Source organism: Myxine glutinosa, chromosome 10 (genome assembly GCF_964187855.1).
Source record: "Myxine glutinosa chromosome 10, kmMyxGlut1.1, whole genome shotgun sequence".
Classification (NCBI taxonomy): Eukaryota; Metazoa; Chordata; class Myxini; order Myxiniformes; family Myxinidae; genus Myxine; species Myxine glutinosa.
The window spans coordinates 20,773,372-20,795,290 of record NC_136270.1 but is presented as its reverse complement, the minus strand read 5'-3'; the positions used below and the strand labels follow the sequence as shown (position 1 = coordinate 20,795,290).

Sequence of the window (21,919 nt, the reverse complement as noted above, 5' to 3'; positions counted from 1 at the left end):
TGTATAATGATGTAAAGATTGACTGATTCGATTTTGGGGTCAAGAGGTCAAAGTCTGTAATAGGTCTTTAACTTAAGAACGGCTAATGTGATCTAATTCAAACTTGGTACAGGTATGTATAATGATGTAAAGATAACTGATTATAATTTGGGGCCAAGAGGTCAAAGGTCAAAGACTGTTTTCGGTCTATTACTTGAGAACGGCTTAGTGATCTAATTCAAACTAGGTACAGATATGTATAATTATGTAAAGATTAACGGATTCGATTTTGGGGTCAAGAGGTCAAAGGCCAAAGTCTGCAATAGGTCTATAACTTAAGAACGGCTAATGGGATCTAATTCAAACTTTGTACAGATATGTATAATGATGTAAAGATTAACTGATTATATTTTGGGGTCCTGATGTCAAAGGCCAAAGGTCAGAGGTCATGTCAGGTAAAAATGTGATAACTTGTGAACAGCTGAAGGGATTGAAATTAAAACTTGGTACAGGGATGGATAATGATGTTAACATGAACTGATTAAAATTTGGGGTCAATAGGTCAAAGGGCAGAGGTCATGTCAGTTAAAAATGTGATACCTTGTGAACAGCTGAATTGATTTAAATCAAACTTGGAACATGCATTAGAATGTGGGCAGAGGCATATCGGTCGACGTCGTGACGTCGAAGTGTTGTTCTAGTTTATTTTTAAAGTGATCTTCACCCTTGAGAGATTGGACCAAACGATATATATTATATACCATATTTCAAAAACTTATGGACGGATAATGACAAAACTTGGTGGATGAGTTGGGTAGTTGACAAGAACAAGCCGAATCGATTTTGGTTCAGGTCTGATTCCAGATCCGGCCTATCATAATCAGTGGGATAAAAACATAAACCGTTCAGTCTGGCGGAGGTATGGTCTCTACCGAGCTAGTGCTGTTCTAGTTATATTATGTTCTAGCCCGTTATGTGTTCTCGCTCTTCGATGAACCCAGAATCCCAGATTCAGAATACGGAAAAGTGAGGCGGTGTATAAGATTATATTACGGTTGCTTATGGCTGATATTTTAGAAAATGCATTTTAGAAATAGTATTAAATATATGTATATATGGCGCCTTTCATTGCTTTCGAAACTTGAGCGTAAACTAAAGTGATTTCGCGAAATGTTCCGTGACGTTAACTGATAAACGAATTGACGAATCAATCGCGTCCTGGTAGTTAAGCCGGCGGGCGAAGGTTCAGCGGGTTCGCCCGTAGCCCGTACGCTGGCCCTTCCTTTTAGGAATGAGCGGGAGTTTCCCGCCGTCGTGACCATGAAGACTCCGTTGGAAACAAAGGAAGAAATTCAGCTTTGATTCCCTCGATTAACGGCCATAACGCCTCAGACCGTCACGACTCTGGCCTAAATCCTCGGCCTTTTCGGGACTACAAGGACCACCGGTTCTCCACACCTGAGTTTAGAGACGGCCAAGTCACGAACAAGGCCGGGGGTGAGTGAGTGAGTGTGAGTGTGACTGTGAGTCTCCGGTGCTGTTATATAAATAAAGATTAACACTCATCATTGGCTTCGCTTATCGCTGCATCCCCAGCTCTGCTGATGTGGAAGCTTCAGACCAGTTTCATTGACTTCCTTGTTCCTTATTTTCGATCACCTGTTCAAACACAAAGGAAAAGGAATTTGTGTGTATTTTATACATCGTGCTTCAAACCATCCATTGTATTGTATCTCTTCTGTAACTACTTGTATAATTTAATGTCAACTTTTTGTGGTCATTTATTGGAGCTTCATGCCCGGCAGCACCACGTGCATCTCATTTTGGTGCAATGTTGTTGCTATGTCGTCCTCGATTTCCTTAAAATTAAATGCTCAGTTTCATTGTTGTTGGTTACTGTATTGTCTTGAAGAACCCTATTAATTAATTAGCTCCCAATGTGAGTGGGAGTGGGGAGTTCCCAGGTCGAGTCCCCAGGGTGGAGTCCGTCCCCAGAGTCCCCAGGATCCCTGTTGCATCACCAAGTGTCCCTTCTCTTGGATGGACGTTGAGCCAGGTATCCTTCTGCAGACATTAGTCGGTGAATGAAGAAGATCCTTCAAGAAGAGTCGGCACCCTGAATAATTCGCAAATCACGACCCTGACTACCATTGGGAAAGGGCGACCCTCACAACGGCAAACCACCTGGTGTAATATTTGATAAAAGGATCTTTTGGAACCATGAACCTGCCTTTGGGCAGAAATGCTCGGATGCTTAAATATTGTAAGATTAAGTGTGACACACATCTTCTCGAGAAAAGATTCTCTATATCTTGACAAATAAGTTACGTATGTGGTCTTCTAAATTCATAGTACAAGCGTGACTCGGCGCTCCCTCCGCGCGCCTCACCACACGTCGTTTCAGAGGGGTAGGCATCTTTGACCATTTTGGTGTCTTTTGGGTCTTCATAGAGTTTTGTGTCTTCAGGGCCATTTTGGTCTTCAGGGTCTTTTGGATCCTCTGGGCCTTTAATGGTATTTTGGGTCTTTGAGGTGTTTTGGATTTTCATGGTCTTTTGGGTCTTCGGGGTGTTTTGGGTCTTCGGGGTGTTTTGGGTCTTCGGGGTGTTTTGGGTCTTTGGGGTGTTTTGGGTCTTTGGGATGTTTTGGGTCTTCGGGGCGTTGTGGGTCTTCGGGACGTTTTGGGGTCTTCGGGGCGTTTTGGGTCTTCGGGGCGTTTTGGGTCTTCGGGGCGTTTTGGGTCTTCGGGGCGTTTTGGGTCTTCGGGGCGTTTTGGGTATTCGGGGCGTTTTGGGTCTTCGGGGCGTTTTGGGTCTTCGGGGCGTTTTGGGTCTTCGGGGCGTTTTGGGTCTTCGGGGCGTTTTGGGTCTTCGGGGCGTTTTGGGTCTTCGGGGCGTTTTGGGTCTTCGGGGCGTTTTGGGTCTTCGGGGCGTTTTGGGTCTTCGTGGCGTTTTGGGTCTTCGGGTCGTTTTGGGTCTTCGGGTCTTTGGGTCGTTTTGGGTCTTCGGGGCGTTTTGGGTCTTCGGGGCGTTTTGGGTCTTCGGCGCGTTTTGGGTCTTCGTGGCGTTTTGGGTCTTCGGGGCGTTTTGGGTCTTCGGGGCGTTTTGGGTCTTCGGGGCGTTTTGGGTCTTCGGGGCGTTTTGGGTCTTCGGGGCGTTTTGGGTCTTCGTGTCTTCGGGGTGTTTTGGGTCTTCGGGGTGTTTTGGGTCTTTGGGGTGTTTTGGGTCTTTGGGATGTTTTGGGTCTTCGGGGCCTTGAAGGGTATTTTGGGTATTCAGGGTATTTTTGAGCCTCAGGGCCTTGAAGGGTATTTTGGGTCTTTGGGGTCTTCAGGATATTTGGGGTCTTGAGGGGTCTTGTTGGTCTGAAGGGTTTTGGGGGAATTAAAGGGTCGTCAAAGGTCTGAGGGGTCTGAGCAGTCTTATCGCAATTAAGAGGGTTAAATAAGAGGGTGGTTATTTTAGTTGAAGAAGAAGAAGACGTTTTCGTCGCATCTATATAAATAAAGGTTGTGTGTGTGAGTGTGTGTGTGTGTGTGTGTGTGTGTGTGTGTGTGTGTGTGTGTGTGTGTGTGTGTGTGTGTGTGTGTGTGTGTGTGTGTGTGTGTGTGTGTGTGTGTGTGTGTGTGTGTCTGTCTGGATGTCCGCTTATAACCCAAGAACTACACATCGGAGAAACGTTTTAGACACAGATTCGGAATCGGCATAAAATTCTGGTGGTTATAGGGTACTTTTTATTTTAATATCAATGGTTTAAAAAAACCGGGACAGCTGCAATTCCACTTGAGGCCACAGCCAGAGCAATTTCCGACTTTTGACGAACCTTGGCCAGGATGATATTAATGAGGAATGTTTTTCCTGTCCCGCCAGGAGCATCGAGGAAGAATATCTTGCCAGCATCATCATCAACACTCTTCAGGATATAATTAAAGGCTTGCTGTTGGCCCTCAACCATTCTTGGGACATTCTGGTCTACAAATGTGGTCATCTCTTCCATGGTGTAGTTTGTGGCGGCGCTATTGCCCCTTTCCGATCCCATGACGCATTGCGGTTCCGATTCGCGATAAGGTCTATGCGCTATCACCGACATTTTTCCACCTTTTTCATACCTTTTAATCAGATTTAACTTATCTTCCATCGTAACCACATTAAGCTTGGAAACACTAGCATTATCCTTCTTCGGACCCATGGCTAACACAGACACAGTAAAGGAATACTGTACGTCGCCTCTGTTTTGAATGAGAACCAGCAGTTGCGCGTACGTACAGTATACTGTACATACATATTTATATATTTTTAATGTGCTTTTTATTGTATTTTAAATTGTTTTTTTTAAGCTTTTTATCGTTAATTTATGTACTATTTTATTTATTTTAAATATATTTTTAAGGAAAACAAATGTTTTCACGTCCGTAGGAGTGACGTAAAGTCGCACATAATGACGTTCGCTGCCCGGTCATGAAAGAAATTATGATTCTCTTGACAAAGTGACAGATGAAGATCAGGCAGTAAACCTCCCAACTGAGTTTCTCAACAGTCGTCAGCCTCAAGGACTCCCAACACACAGGTTGATTCTCAAGGTGGGAGCACCAATCATGCTTCGGAGGAATCTTGATCCACCAAAGCTGTGTAATGGAACACGATTGACAATCCAGCAAATGATGCCGCATGTCCTAGAGGCAACCATCCTCTCAGGACAATACAGAGGAGAGAAAGTATTCATTCCAAGGATACCACTTATTCCACCTGACCTTCCATTCTCCTTCAAGAGGATTCAGTTCCACATCAGGCTATGTTTTGCTATATCCATCAACAGGGCGCAGGGGCAATCAATGAAGGTTGTAGGCCTGAACTTCACAGAACATGTGTTTGCCCATGGCCAGCTGTACGTGGGCTGCTCCAGGGTTGGAAAACCAAGCAATCTTTGTCTTGGCACCAAGTAAGAAAAGCAGAAATGTTGTATACCCAGAGGTTTTGAGAAATTGAAAATTGAAAAAACGTCATGTAGGAAATGTACTGTGATATTGCTCTAAAATATACATGTTCTTTTCATCATATATTTGTATTATTCTTATTCAACCCAGGCGAAGCCGGGTACCTCAGCTAGTATAAACATACATAGCGACATAACCATATACGTTTGCTCTATTATAATAATATGCCATACACACCTGTCCTGCCATCTAGTTTTATAGTTTGTCAACGTTGGGTTAAATTTGATGCCGACACGATTGGCCAAATGTCTCCTTTTGCCGTATAAAATGTCAGCACGGAGAGCTACATTTCTCTCGTATTGTGGGAGAAAGTCACTCACAGGATTAAATGTCTTGTCGACAAGTATTTCCACCATGTCTTTTCTTGTAGGCAAGATTGGCCGGAGAGAAGCAACGATGACGGCACCCGTGTCGAGTCGTGCCCGTGTATACACCGATGTGAACACGCACCGGCCCCGTGAATATTGGGACTACGAGTCGCACGTTGTTGAGTGGGGGTGAGTGAGTTCATCCATGCTTCGGTCCATTTTGTAGCTCTTGCAGTGATTTCATTTTGTTTTCCTTCGAGGTTCATCAAGATGTCTTTTAGGAAATGTTTTGCCAAGTCTACTCGATTAGGCAGAAGATCGGGTTTGGACCATCTTGCACATGATCATTGAGATTTAAAGAATTTATTATTTCTTCATTTATTAAGGAATGCCACATTTGTTTCTTCCTTTTTCCTGTTTATTTACTGCATCCACTCCCCACAGGAATTTCAGGAAGGGTTATGTTATTATCCTCTGGGGTATATAGATTGCAGTAGATCTCGGCTTAGGGCAGTTAGTCTATGGCGGATGTGATAAGCATATGCCTCAAAAACGTTGGGTTTCCTCCATTTAATTTTAGCATTAAACAGCAGTAGCGACTGTTTAAAAAGGTAATCATATGTGTTTGTGGTTTATAATATTTTTTACTTGTCGGCTTGTCCCATGAAATGCCATGACGAGCTATTTATGCACGTCCAAGGAAGAAAAACCCTTGGGGATAGGGGTATTAGTATTAATATTGTTTTATAGTAACATTAGTATTATGCCTTTATTACCTCTGCCACCAAAGGTGGATGGAGGTTATGTTTTCACCCCATGTCTGTCTGTTTGTTTGTCTGTCTTTGTGAACAAAATATCTCAAAAAGTTGTGGACTGATTCAGACGAAATTTAGCAGAGATGTAGCTTATGTCACAAGGGCGAAATTATTAGATTTTGGTGAAGATCTGGATTCGGATCCGGCTACTAGAAGTTTTAAAGTGATTTTTCACCATTGGGAGATAGGGCCAAAAACGATATAGTGTATAGCAGGATATCTCAAAATGTTGTGGATGGATTTGGACAAAACTTGGTGGACAGGTTGTGTGTGTGACGAGGAAGAATCAATTCATTTTTGGTGAATATCCAGATCCAGCTAGTAGAATTTTTTAAGTGATTCTTCACCATTTTTTTTTTTTTTTTTGTATACTGAATCGAGGCTCGTGAAAGAGCTAACATTTACTTCACAAACAAATCAACCAGACAAACAAAATATATAAAAAGAGGGAGCAGAAGACAAGATGGGGAGAGAAGGGGAAGCACACAAACACAACATTTGAGAGCAGGGAGATGTGTGGAAGGGAGAGGGCTTGGGGGGAGGAGGCGTGGGAAAGGGGGGGGGGGGGGTCTAACATCATTGACTGATATGGCCAACCAGACGGAGGTATGCTCTCGACTGAGTGCTGTTCTCGTTATTAGTGTTATAAGTCCCCTACCCAGAGGGGACTATAGCTTTACTCTCCACCTGTTCATCTGTCCGTCCGTCCCTGAAACTGAAACTTGGTTGGGGACATTTATTGCAAAACAATTCTTCCTCTTGTTGCTTTTGTTATTCTGTTATTATTATTATTCTGTTATTATTCTTTCCGCAAGGCGGAGTTTAAGCGGAGTAATTACCCCGCTCTTGCAGGGAAAATGGCCTTTTAACATGCCTGTTGTTGTTGTTGCTGCTTTTGTTATTGGAAGTGGCCTTGTAAAAACGCCACGGTGAGCTATCTATTTACCTTGACACAGATTTTGTCCAGGGTGGGAACACCCGCTTGGGGAGGTCATTACAGCCACCAACGTGTGACCCTTCGTCGTGCTGTCAAGTTTGGTTGAGATGGGATTAGTAAAAACTAAATGAATCATGGTCAGAAAGAGACAGACAGACATCAAATTGCGTATTTTAGTGTGATTATGATATCTAGTTGCTTCTTTGTTGTCTCGCAGTAACTACAGCACACAGCTTTTCTAAAGAGCTATTTTGAGAAAACGTAATTTGTGTGTGATCGGCAATACCTACTTTCAAGTTGGATTTAAAAAATACTCATTTCAACAATTCGTTCTGGTCAAGCACCATTCTTTTCAATCCTGCTCTTCCACATTTTTAAATCTGACTGACTTTAAAAACCAATCCAAAAACCAATTTGTAGCCCACTGTCTAAAAAAAGGGGAAAGTATTTTCAGATTTATCGATGTACCGATCACCAGTGGATGATGGACATACATTTACGGATTGTCCTAAATAAATGTATCCGAATTGTTTAGTTTGAGAAAAAGAGAATACACGTGATCAACTCGTGCCCTTTCTAGAATGAGAAATTTACATTTTGAAATACAAGTTCAAACCAAAGCTTTATGATGGAGATCCATTTCCATTTGCAATCTCCAGAATGTGTACAAACAGCACCTGAAAGAAACTGTCCCAGTTGCAGAAAAATCATCAAAGTGATGAATGTTATCAGTGCATGGCACATTTACAGCATAGTTAATCAAAATGTCATGTCGATCTGATGAGATGAGCAAAAAGAAATAAACATTTTATTCGTGGGAGACGACAAGGAGCTGAAATATATTTGTGGCTTCAAACCTACAGTGTTGTCATTCCATGTGAAACCAGCATTCCCATAAAACCTGACCTTCTTGGATTTTAACGAAATTTGGTATGGAGGAAGATAACTTTGATCTTGGGTGAAGTCTATAGGGTGCCATCGCAAATCCCCATGCTTACTACCGAAAGAAAAGTTGAATGATGGCAAAAAGTTCCACCAGGAATGACGATACCAAATTTTGGGTTTTTACCTCCGCCACCAAGGGTGGTAATGTTTTCACCCCTGTCTGGTTGCCTGAGAAGAGGATATCTCAAAAGGTTGTGGACATATTCTGGTGAAATTTGGTGGACAGTCTGGGTGTGTGACAAGAACGAAATGATTAGATTTTGGTGAAGATGTGGATCCGATAATTTCTTCACTGGTTCTTCACCATTGAATTGATCATTGAGTGATCGTACGATATATAGTTTTTAGCCCTATGTCTCAAAAAGGTGTGGGCCGATTCAGACGAAACTTTGCAGACAGGTTGGATGTATAACGATGACGAATTGATTCTATTTTGGTGAAGATACAGATACGATAATTTTTTTATTTCTTAAGTGATTATTCTCCATCGAGAGATGAGGTGGAAAACGCTATGTGTAGGAGTTATCAAAAAAAACGGAAGTTTCCCATGTAGTCAGGTTCACTGTTTTTTTTTCGTTCAAAATTTTTGGAGATTAGCAAAACTATACATTTTTGGAATATTCAGAGCATGAGGAATCCAAAAATTAATGTTGGCATTTGCGTAGACACCTTTGCGAAAATGACACTCAGGACAATGATGAAGATCTGTAAAAGCATATTCCTGAATGGTATAGACCTAGTAGATCCTGTGTAGAGGACTTATAGTTCAATCTGATACTAACAAGGCTGCTTTCTTGCTTTATAAAGCCATACCTATAACTTCAAAGGACTTGCAATATCATGTATTATGTAATACAGTTATATCACAAATATAAAGACAATGGTTTTCAATTACCTTTGTTTGTTGCTTTTCTATAATCCTGAGCACTATTTTGAGGCCTTTATTGGATTCCTTGACCCAGAAAACATAGGATTAGCATATTTAATTAAGTTTCTAGGTTGACTAGAAGCCGAGATAGCGCAAAATATGTATTTTATGGCGGCCATGCAGGTGTCTGCAAATGCCAACATTGATTTTCGGATTCTCCACGCTCTGATTCCAAAAATGTACAGGTTTGCTAATCTCCCAAAATTTTGAACAAAATTATATTTGTAAACATAGTCAACCTGACTATCTTCATCACTGTCCTGAGTGTCATTTTCGCAAAAGTGTCTATGCAAATGCCAACATTAATTTTTGGATTCCTCATGCTCTGAATATTCCAAAAATGTATAGTTTTGCTAATCTCCAAAATTTTTGAACGAAATTATATTTGTTAACATAGTGAACCTGACTAATGGGAGTTATGGGGTTTGAGATGAATGATCAGGTGAATTCAGATGATGGAAGTTTCCCATGTGAGTTGTTACAATGTTTGAAAGGCAAAACGGGCAGGATCGTGATGGCTGAGGAGTTATTGTTTGGAAGCTAAAGGGCGAGGGACCAGCAATGGATAGTACGCTGAAGTAAAAAAAAAAAAAAGAAAAAAAAAAAAAAGGGGGTCGAGAGATGGATTGATGGGTGGAGGGATTGAAAGATGGAGGGATTGAAAGATGGAGGGATTGAAAGATGGAGGGATTGAAAGATGGAATGAAAGATGGAATGAAAGATGGAATGATAGATGGAATGATAGATGGAGGGATTGAAAGATGAATTGAAAGATGGATTGATAGATGGAGGGATTAAAGAGTGAAAGATGGATTGTTCAACTAAAAGTATTCCTTCCCACATGGGGCTTTTCTTCCCCATGATGAGAATGGTTATTTTACCCCATACTTTAACAAAAACGTATTTGTCTTGACTTTTAACTTTTAAAGCGAGATCAGGATTTGGTAATCGGCACAGGCAGGTATCGCAATCGCGGATCGCTGTATCGGTAATCAGCACAGACGAAGTTCGGAGACACCCGGAGATGAAATAGTGTGTATGCAAAGAGTTGTTAGGTTTACCAAACTCTCATTCTATGGTGCTGTGTCTCCATCTCTCCTCCCAAACACCCGCACTCTGATCTCCCCCCCTACGTCCCCATACAACTTTCCGGGCGGTGTTCGTAACTTTATTTAATTTTCGCAGACGGTTATCTATTAAATGTGAGACGCTCAACAAACTTAACCTGAAGCGAATTTCAAAACTTGAACTGCAGAATTCAGCTTAACAGCAGTTTCAACAGCTATAAAAATGTTCATTTGCTAAAAACGTGTCTCTTGGTGGTGTTTAGTATGACCGACGCCTTATGTTTCACTGTTCCAGGTGTAGCCGAGTGCATCAAAGCCTTTTAAATAATGTAATAATGTATGGATTGTATGGTATTTAAGGGTTGTAAGCACCTTTCTTTGATTTGTTGGTGATATACTGATACTTTAGTGAATATGCCACTGATATCTATCTATAATTCCAGCAATCTCTGTGTGTGTGTGTGTGTGTGTGTGTGTGTGTGTGTGTGTGTGTGTGTGTGTGTGTGTGTGTGTGTGTGTGTGTGTGTGTGTGTGTGTGTTTGTCTGTGACCGCTGTTTCTCGACAACCACGGGTCCGATATACTTTAAACTTGCCAGGTATATTGCTGGGGACCCGAGGATGTGCCTTTTCAAGGTTTTAAATTAATCGCAGAAGTAGTTACCGAGCTATGTCCAAAAAACGATTCAACCAATCAGAGAGCAGCGAGCTATCACGTGTGCCGAACGTGGCGAACAGGCTCTGCCTCGGATGGCACATTTGAGAGCGTATTCATTTATTTCCCGTCGGCAAACTATGTTGCCGTTAAACTATGTTTTAAAACTAATTATAAAACTAATTTGCGATTCATCGTAACTGCGATATACGACCTTCCGGACAGTGAGGACTGCACTTCCGGCATCCAATCACAGAACGCGTTATTGCGTAGGCGTGGCCGATGTGAGAGCGAGCTGATGCTGAGCCCAGCGCGTGCGCCATTACGGTACGTAATTCGATTTCTTCCGGAGAAAATAATAATTTCTCGATTTCTTATGCGCATTATTTCTCCCAATTCAGTCAGAGCGAAGGGCGGAAGCGAAGAGCGTTGTTTTTTTTGTTTACGGGCGTACGGGCGGGGTAGAGCGTACGGGTAGCGTTTTTTTTTTTTTTTGGCACATTTGAGAGCGTATTCATTTATTTCACGTTGGCAAACTATGTTGCCGCTATGTTGGCGTTAAACTATGTTTTAAAACTAATTTGCGATTCTTTCGCTTTCCTGCGCATTTGTGCACGATATGGCGATTTCTTTACCAAACTCCGCTAGCCGTTAGCTTTGGACCAAACCATTTCATGTAAATAGAGGGGGGGGATTGTCACCGTACTCGCAAGCCGTTAGCTTTGGACCAAACCATTGCATGTAAATAGAGGGGGGGGGGGGGGATATACTTTTAGATATATATATAGTACGGGCATGCCCTAGTATATATAATATAGATATCCCAGCCGAAAGCACCCGGCATTGCCCGGGTTCTTTTTGAATGAATTTACTACTATAATTCAGCTTTTACTCGTGGCCGTCGAAGATTGACTACTATAATTCAGCTCAGCTTTTAATTGTGAAATGGGCCCAGCCTGGCCGAAGCGGCCTCGACCGGTCTCGCCACCTAGCCTATAACCTTCCCGGGGCCCGTCCCGACATTTTTGGTTCTTTTTGAATGTATTTACTGCTATAATTCAGCTTTTACTTGCGGCCGTAGAAGATTGACTACTATAATTCAGCTCAGCTTTTAATTGCGAAGTGGTCCCAGCCTGGCCGAAGCGGCCTCGACCGGCCTCGCCACCTAGCCTAAAACCTGCCCGTCCTGACATTTTTTGTTTCAGAAGTTTCCTCCTATCTTTCACCGTTCAGGAGATTAGTGCGTGCGGACAAACAAACAAACAAAACTTTCTTTTATATATATATAGATAAGATTTTGTAATGTTTAACAATGTTATAATAATTCGAATTATTGTTTGGCTCTCGGCAGTGAAGTTTCAACTCTATAGTGTTAGCCTGATGAGAGTCGCCGATTTGGCTTATTACCTACTCCACCAAAGGTGGATGGTAGTTATGTTTTCACCTCTGTTTGTTTGTCTGTCTGTTTGTTTGTGAACAGGATATCTCAAAAAGTTGTGGACAGATTCGGACAACATTTGGCAGAGAGGTAGTGTATGTGACGAGGGCAAAATTATTAGATTTTGGTGAAGATCCGGCTTGTATAATTTTTTTAAGTGATTCTTCACCATTGGAAGATAGGGCTAAAAACGATATATAGCAAGATATCTCAAAAAGTTATGCATGGATTTGGACGAAATTTGGCAGAGAGGTAGTGCATGTGACGAGGACGAATTGATTAGATTTTGGTGAAGATCCGGATCCGGCTACTAGAATTTTAAAGTGATTCTTCACCATTGGATGATAGGGCCAAAACGGACATATAGCAGGATATCTCAAAAAGTTTTGGCCGGATTTGGACCAAACGTGGTAGCTTGGGTGTGTGACAAGGTCTAATCGGTTCGATTTTGGTGAAGATCTGATGATGGATTCGGATACGAGAGTTATCTATTTATTAAGTGATTCTTCACCATTGATAGATCGAGCGAAAAGCGATACATAACATGATATTTAAAAAAGTTATGGACGAGTTGTGACTAAACTTGGTGGACGAGTTGGTTAGGTGACGAGAACAAGCCGACTAGATTTTGGTTCAGGTCCGAATCCAGACCCGGCCTATCATTGGGATACAAAACAAACTGTTCAGCCTGGCAGAGGTATGCGCTCTACCGAGTGCCTCTCTCGTGTTTATGCTGTGATGCGTTTCATTTATCATGTGAACGTATATTGTTATAACCACCAGTAAAGTGTGTGTGTGTGTGTGCGTGCGTGCGTGCGTGTGTGTGTGTGTGTGTGTGTGTGTGTGTGTGTGTGTTAGAGAGATAGAGAGATATAATTGTGAGGAACAGAAATGAAAAAACGAGATCTGTGTGTGGCTATCTTTTGTCGCATGCTATCTCCACGTGGGTGGGTTTCATAAGGCTGCAGTTGTATATACAGCTGGTGAACACACCCCCAGCACAATTGCGAGGCCGACCTTAGTTTGCACGCCCCTAACGCCGTCTGTATATGGAAGCAAGGCCGTGAGCTTGCAATATGCACGTATCACCTAATTAGCCGCATGCTCGTCACGCAAATTCACACTGTTAAAATAACTTCTTCTTTTTTTACATCAAATTTTTAACCCAATATTTTTTGAAACTGACCATCAAATAACAATACAGTACTCATGTTTTACAGTGACATGTGTTTTTGTACTATTTTCTAGATTTCATGATTACAATAATCTCGTCAATAGCTGAAAGTTATGCAGAGTTAACAATTGTTTTGGAAAATGCAATAAATGTGTTAATATGTGAAGATATTTTTCTTCAGCAAACATTAAAATTGTTCTAGTATTGTTTTACTGTAAGTTAGTAGGTACATGATTGAATAGCGGACAGGAGTGTTCTGTGATTGCGTATGGGGTTGCTGCTATTAAAAGCGCAGGTGGCTTGAGATCTGCAGGTGGCTTGAGAAATAGTAATTGAAATGTGGATACTGATTTTTTATGAACTTTGATTCACCAGGAAATAATATACGGTCGGGCCTTCAAATGTGCTGGCGGGCCACAAATAAATAAATAAATTAATTAAATGCGACCCCTAGGTCGGTGACAAGAACAAACCGATTAGGTTTTTGATTCAGGCCCGGATCCAGATCCAGCCGATCAGTGGGTTACAAAACAAACTGTTCAGCCTGGTGGAAGTATGCGCTCTACCGAGTGCTGTTCTAGTTTTTTTGACCTCTGCAACCCCAAGTCCCCCACCCCGTGGGGGCATGAACTCGGGGTCAAATCCATAAAATCGTTACTTATTTTTAATGCCTCCCCTAATGTTGATCGCATATCCAGTACAAAGTTTCATTGAAAAAATGAGCACGTCATTGCATAAAAAATATTTTTTTGACCTTTTGACCCCGCTTCAAGGTGTGGGGCCAAAAATGATGCTGCTCTCGTACTTTCTTGCCATGTGTTGATCATTTAACGACTAAGTTTGGTGAATATCTGCACAACTGTTGAGGAGGAGATAATGTGACGGATGACAGACAGTTGATTACAATTCAGTAATTACAATTACCCCACCCCCACCCTCCCCTGTTTTTTTTTTTGTTTTTTTTAAACCTGGGGATAATAACATGAGTTCCTTTTCAAGGAACTTCAACATGGGAGGAGGCCATTAGGCCCATCAAGCCTGCACAATGGTTGTCAACCTATGGTTGCTTGCCCATACCCTATCCTCTCAATGCTGAGCACGAAGCAAGGAAGCATCATGTGCCATTTTAAGAGTGTTTGGTATGACTGTGCTGGCGTTCGAACTGCCGACCTCCCACTCAACCGGCGCTCTAAGCATTGCACTACTCTCTGCTCATTATTTCAATATTAGTTATCTACCCATTAATATGGTGTCAAAAACCTTTACACTCACTCACATTCCTTCATTTTAACACAGAGTTTTAGTTTGGAAGTACAAACACGTAAATATTATATAGTTTATTTCATTAGTATTCTGTTTAGAAGCTAGGTAAATTGTATTTGTGATAAATATGCATTGCGTTTATGAGCAAATAGGGTTTTGTTCCCTTTTCCCCCCTTTCTATCCCTCTATCTCTCTGTCTTTGTCTCTTTCATTTACAGTTTTACACCATTCCCTCCATTCCAAGGTCAACATGCAAACCTACACACAATCCCATTCCCTCAATCACTGGAGGAGAGGACAGGAGAGGTTAGGACAGAAGCTGCAGGATGGTGCTGGGAGATTCCACCACCCTCGTCCCGTCCCACCCCCGTCCCACCCCCCATCCCCCGCGGGACCGGTGAAACTGACCAGGAAAGGAAAAAATAACCACTGGAATGGACTCCTGGTCATTAAATTAGTCAAAAACGACACTTATTTCATGTCCAAGTTATTTTACTCGAGATATGGAATTGTGTGATTTCCAAGATGGCCTCCAGCGGCCATTTTGGATTGTGCCCTCTGGTGTAGTTAACCCACACTTTTGGGAGGGGCATAGGAGCTCATTTTTTTTCTAAATACCCCAAAGTACCAAAAGCCATCCTCTAACGAACCTATGCTCTCCATGGTCACGGGAGTCCTGGATATGACCCTACTATAGGCTTTGTGCCTTGCCTTCGGACCGCTTCAGACAAATTAAGCCCATGTTTCTTAATACGGTAGTGTATCGTTTCAGTCGTATCGTTTTCGTAATGGTAATCTTACTATAATTCACCAAATGTCCGTCCGCCTGTCTGTCTGTCTGTTCGAAGGTACCGTAAAAACTGCTGAACCGATCGCAAAGATATTTTGAGTGGATAATCCTGGGATCTCCAGGAGTAAAATAGGCTATTTAGTTTTCCCAATTTCAGCTTTAGTCTCCAGCATTCTCATGTTCGGACTACCGCATCACATTCACGTTCACATAACGTTCATTGTTCTCATTGTGACGATGTTGTTTTCCCGGGTGCCGTGCAAATGGCTGCACCGATCGCTGCACGGACTCGATCGGACTCGGTGACCTCGGACAAAGACCTTTTATAAGGACACGGGTTGAATCCCTGCTTGGGGGAATTCTAACCCATTTCAACTGAAGGAAACACGTACAGCAATACCCCGTTTTACGCCATTTCGACATGCGTGAAATCCGACTTTACGCCACTCTTCTAGAGTAAATTTCAGTTCAGCGAACGTCATTATGTGCGACCTTACGTCACTCCTACATCATAACAGGAGGACGTGAAAAAAATTAATTTTTCCTTAAAAATATATTTAAAATAAATAAAATAGTACATAAATTAACAATAAAAGAAGCTAAAAAAACAATTTAAAATACAATAAAAAGCACATTAAAAATATTAAAAATGTACGTACAGTATACTTTACGTACGCGTAGCTGCTGGTTCTCATTCAAAACAAAGGCGACGCCATATGCATTTTGTCCTGTGCTGCGGTTGTGTGCTTGCTTTGCATTTCGCTGGTATTTTTGTGATTATTCCTTTACTGTGTAAAGGTTCCTTTACTGTGTAAAACAACCAACGTAACGTGGCAACGGCGAAACATGACGACGATGCCGGCTCGGACAACCGTCCGTGGCAGACGTCACGTCACCGTGCAGAGTGTGCAATGTACGCGACGAGGTCAGGCCCCATGGCCCATGGTCCATGTGAAACAAACGACCGTGTCATGCCTCGAGCCCGGGTGCCTCGTCGAGCACCTCGCCGGCATCCGGCGTCGACGAACCGATCGACGTGTGCATGTGCACATGTGCATGGATTTGCAAATGCCTGCCTGTACGTCGTCGTTTCTGCGTATATCGCATCGTCCAAAAAAAAAGAAGCAAGCAACTTCGGCCGCTCGAGGAAAGAGGGGACACGCCTACGACTCGGAGGCGAACGTCGATCCCTGGGGCGGCCGGGTTCACGGAACCCTGAGCTCATTCGTTCGTCACAGACGACACGACACGACCACCGGTGAAACTGCTCGGACACGTTGGGTAAAGCACGCCGTGGTGAAGCGGGCCGCGGAGCCACTCGGCACACAAGCCCGCTCACGGTCGACACGTCTGTGCCGGTCACCCCGTTCGAGGAGAAGACCCGACCGATAGAAAACAACGGAGGGACTCCCGACGGGGACAGGCAAAGATTCAGGGCGAAGCCGCAGCCTCCTCCAGTTATTTACTCTAGTTTTACGGTGTTTGTCTTCATTTTAAGGCATTTTTAAGACATTACTCCCGGTTTACGTCAAAAACCGAGTTACGTCACGGCTTATGGAACCAATTAATGACGTAGGCCGGGGTATTGCTGTATCGGGAGTACATACGACATAGCGATTTTGAACACGATTATCGATCACAATTCACGATCATCACGATCATAGTGTATCGATCACTGCGGGACATTTGGTGAATTATAGTAAGATACTGTTTAGATTTTGATGATTTGCGTGTGATATGATTTAACGGATGTTTATATGAATCGTTTAAAATAAAAAAAGCCTTCAATTTCTGATATTTTACCTTTTCATTTGGGGCTCACAATTGAAGCCCCGCCCGCAGGGCGGCGGGTTACCGTTGTGGGCGTTGAATCCCTGCTTGAGAGAATTCCATCCCCCTCGCCGCCATCACGGCCGTCTATCCAACTTACAATCCCACGAGATATGCGGAAAGGACGACCCAAAATCAATATAAACATCATTAAACATCATTTGTATATCAACATCATTAAAAGTAAATAATGACCTCAGGAAAAGTTCAAAGACATTTAATCTCTACATGAGATAATTCCACATAGCTATTTGGGCGGTGTATAAGCCAACAGATCGCTGTCTCCATCGATCTTGCCGAGGCCGTAACACCTATTGGCTCAAAATCCTTTAAACTGTTCATTTGGTAGTTTTTACAATGAAGGAAGCATTAACAATGTTGTTAAAAGTTTATTTTGTGATTAATTGGAGTTATGTTGCTTGGAATTAAAAAAGAGATATCGAGTTCAAGTGAATGACAACATGCCGTGATGGTTTCTACTTTCTGAACGTGAACATTGCGGATCGCCATATGCAGATTCGCCACGGTCCCACGATCGATGTTTCTATACGTGTACGTACCCATTTGTTTGCGAACGGGTACGTTTTTCATGGAAGTCCTTCACGAACTTGCTGTCCATGTCTGACGTGCGACTGAAGGTGCTACAGGAATGTGGAATTTATTGGTTTCATGCTTTAGCATTCGCCGTATCTGCATTGCCTGTTTGCTTCTGGCCTCCCACCCGTGCGTAGCATACACACACACGGCACGTGCACAGCACACACATGTAACATCCATACACGTGATTGTGTGGATGTGTGGAATGTGGGACATTTGGTGAATTATCGTAAGATACTGTTTAGATTTTGATGATTTGCGTGTGATATGATTTAACGGATGTTTATACAGACTTGGCATTTAATATGGAATATTTTTTTTGTGGGGGTGAACTTACTTTTCAAGATGCCTTAGAACCAAAAGTTCATTGGAATTATGTTGAAATTATTCTAGATTTTGTTAATATGCCCTTTAAAAGAAACAAAGACCACATTTGACATTTCGAAACAAATAAATTGATCCTTGAAAGTGATGTAAACTGATATCGAACTCAATTCATGGACAGTACTGTGTTAAACTTCTGTACGTTTTCCAGAAGTATCTTTATTTTGCACATTAGCCAAATCTTTTTTAAACAAAAACAAAAGTTAAATTACGACTGGGATTACGGACAGTAAAATTACAGTTCAGTACTTCGTGTAACCCCCACAAGCATTCAGGAGAGCACGTACACGTTGAGGCATGCTGTTCACGAGATTTGCCAAGGTTTGGACAGGAATCGCTTGCCATGCAGTGACAATAGCCTGCTGCAATTCACGCACAGAGGTCGGCTGCTGGTCCATGTGGTCGATTTGACGCGTTAATTCTGCCCACAAGTTCTCTATCGGATTCATATCCGGGGACATGGCAGGCCATTCCATATGCTCGACACCACGGTCAGCAAGAAAGTGTTGGATCATGCGAGCACGATGAGGCCGTGCATTGTCATCTTGGAAGACAAAGTTTCCTCAAAAGGCTGCACGAGAAAATGGAAGCAATGTTTCATCCAGAATGGCCCTGTACTTGAACTGGTTCAGGTTTCCATTCAGAACAACCAGGTCAGTTTTGCCCCCTGCATGAAAAGCAGCCCAAACGGTCACCCCACCACCTCCAGCTTGGACTCTTGGCACTATACAATCTTTGTTGTAGGCTTCATGCACTTGTCTGCGCACTCGGACGCGGCCATCTTGATGATAGACCAGAAATCTAGACTCGTCACTGAAGATCACGTGATTCCAGTGTCCTGGCTGCCATTGACGGTGCTCTCTGGCCCACTGCAATCGGCACTGGCGGTGTTGTCTGGTCAGGCGTGGCTTTCTCAGGGGACGCCTGGCACGATAGCCTGCTTGAACCAGTCGTTGGTTGAGTAGCCTTCTGGATACAGGCACATTTGTCAGTTGCTGCCACTCAGCCCTAAGCCGATTAGCTGACTTGGAACGGCCATTGCGGACTAACCGGTGCAGCTGGCGATCATCCCTCCTTGTGGTTCTGCGGGGACGTCCTGGTCTCGGTATTGGAGTAGGGACACCCCTCTGAGCATTTCGTTTCAGGATCTTTGACACCTGACCTTGAGTGATGCCATACTGCCGAGCAATAGCACACTGTTTCATGCCGTAATTTCGTAAAGCCACCACTCCATGACAAACAGCATTGTCGAGTTGACGGACCATCTCCAGAGGAAGCAGCAATAACTTTTGGAGACGGGCAGCAGTTGTTTTCCACTAATACAGAACGCAACAACCCTTGTATACCCGACTGTGAAGCCAATCATCAAATGCACCTGTCTGTACATTTTGCCACGCCACCTGTGATATAATCCTGTTGTTGACTTCTTGCTGCGACAGACAATCAGTGACATGGTTCTTTTAACAAATAAATCACCAAAGTGTAAAAGAAACTCACCAGATTGATATACTGAGTGAAGAAAGTAAACCCAAGTCAAGAAAAAATATATATTCCATATTAAATGCCAAGTCTGTATGAATGGTTTAAAATTAAAAAGCCTTCAATTTCTGATATTTTACCTTTTCATTTGGGCCTCACAATTGAAGCCTCGCCCGTAGGGCGGGTACCGTTGCTAGTAATAATAATATAGTAAATATGACCATAATACTTTAATCCCAATGTCGTGAATACAAAGTTAATGGATTGAAGCGGTGTGTGGTTCATGATCAATGATAAGCAGTGAACAGACTAACAACCGCGGAAATAAGGAATTTGCCTTGGTTTTTTGATAGCATGTTATTAACCCAACCCTTGTGGGGCATATAGATTACAGTAGATCTTCCCTCAGTTCTGCAAGTAAAACTTACCTCATGGATGTCGGGATTCCTCCAAATTTCTTTGTTTAATGTTACAAACAGCATTAGCGACTGTGTAATAAGCTAATCATATGTGTTTGTGGTTTATAATATTTTACAAGCCTGGCTTCGCCGCTGTTAGACTTTCGGTCTTGTTTTAATAACTGCGAATGAACAACTTTTCTTGACTAGTTTGTGGAACCATCCTTGTACACCAGATAACATTGCCCATTGTACAACCTGGCATACAGAAATCAGGATGATTATCAACTTGTGAGGAAACTTGGACGGGGAAAGTACAGTGAAGTGTTCGAGGCCATTAACATTACCAACAATGAGAAGGTCGTGGTAAAGATCCTCAAGGTATGCCTGAAACATGTGTATGTGCATGTGTCCGCGCGTCTACTTTAATATGGCCCCATCGGGCGGCCTTCTCTGATATGGCCCCGTCGGGCGGCCTTCTCTAATATGGCCCCGTCGGGCGGCCTTCTCTAATATGGCCCCGTCGGGCGGCCTTCTCTAATATGGCCCCTGTCGGGCGGCCTTCTCTAATATGGCCCCGTCGGGCGGCCTTCTCTAATATGGCCCCGTCGGGCGGCCTTCTCTAATATGGCCCCTGTCGGGCGGCCCACTCTAATATGGCCCCTGTCGGGCGGCCCACTCTAATATTGCCCCTGTCGGGTGGCCCACTCTAATATGGCCCCCACTCCCCTGTGTGTAGAAGGGGTCATCAAAACAAACAACCCGCTAAGGCTCCTCATTGTTTGAGTTTTTCTTTTGAGGATCAATTTGACCTGTTTTTCCAAATTGAGCGTATGAGTTTTTCCATATCACAGCTATGTTGCATTGCTCCACTGCTCCAGTTGCACTTATTAGGATTGTCACTGAACCCCAACAGCTTCCAGTTGTAGCTTATTTGCCATGATATTTTCTGCTATCTCCCCAAAGCATTCTCTGTGAGGTTATTTTCCATCGCCCCGTTCACTTCTATAACATGTGATGCTTGATATAATGTTGTGCGTCTTCGCTTTCCATCTCCAAGTCTGACTTTCCTTTTTGCTCTTTTCATTGCTGGGGACAACATCGCATAATGATGGAAGACATGTTTGATTTCATTATTTGCCAATCTGAAGATTATTGCACAACCTTCAGCCTTTTCTTTCCAAATGCTGCAGAAAAGCATCATTGCACTTCACTTTATTTCAAGTGCTAATTTATCCTTCTTGTTCTGACCAGCCAGTGAAAAAGAAAAAGATAAAGCGTGAAATAAAGATTTTGGAAAACTTGCGAGGCGGACCGAACATCATCAGCTTGCTGGACGTGGTTAAAGACCCTGTGGTATGCATTTTATTTTACTTGTGATCTTGCGCTGTTTCCCCTCTTGTTTGCCTTTGTACCGACTTGCTCATAACCCATGCTGTCCATTTCGATATCTCATGTATTTGAGTAGAACTACTAACGGAGCTCTTCCATATTATACACAGCTATCAGTTTGTTTTGTATGTTGAGTAAATATCTTAAAATTCAGTAAATTGCTGTTGAGTATTGTTGAGTAAATGCACCATACATTAATTTTTTTTTAAATGTATGGTGTGGTTTTGTTCCTGATGGCCTACCTTTTTTATCTTTTTAGTCAAGGACACCAGCCTTGGTATTTGAACACGTCAACAACACAGACTTCAAGGTCCTGCAGGTTTTGGACTTAGCCAGATATGTTTTCCACATTAATTGTGCCGAAGAAATGCTGCCATTATGTTGAAATCGCTGCCGAGACAGACCCATGTCTTCTTTTGCAGCAACTTTATCAGACGTTAACGGACTACGACATCAGGTTCTACATGTATGAGATTCTAAAGGTGTGTTTCTTGCTGCCATGAGTCGATGCCTTCCTTGCGTGATTGTAAGAAGGTTGCTGTAAAAGTA

General features: G+C 42.8%; 1 protein-coding gene across 2 annotated transcripts in view; it reads left to right on the top strand.

Annotated features, from left to right (window-relative positions):
• The first annotated feature begins 1,158 nt into the window (after positions 1–1,158).
• LOC137434375 (casein kinase II subunit alpha) overlaps positions 1,159–21,919 on the top strand; it is an 84,525-nt gene continuing 63,764 nt past the window's right edge. Inside the window, exons 1-6 of one of the 2 annotated variants that reach the window (XM_068127303.2) lie at positions 1,159–1,476; positions 5,343–5,469; positions 20,248–20,359; positions 21,233–21,334; positions 21,630–21,680; positions 21,793–21,852. In XM_068127303.2, coding sequence (XP_067983404.1) covers positions 5,369–5,469; positions 20,248–20,359; positions 21,233–21,334; positions 21,630–21,680; positions 21,793–21,852 — 426 coding nt within the window. In that variant the 5' untranslated portion in view covers positions 1,159–1,476; positions 5,343–5,368. Of the gene's footprint in view, positions 1,477–5,342; positions 5,470–20,247; positions 20,360–21,232; positions 21,335–21,629; positions 21,690–21,792; positions 21,853–21,919 lie in introns of both variants that reach the window. The other variant, XM_068127302.2, reaches the window with a different exon arrangement.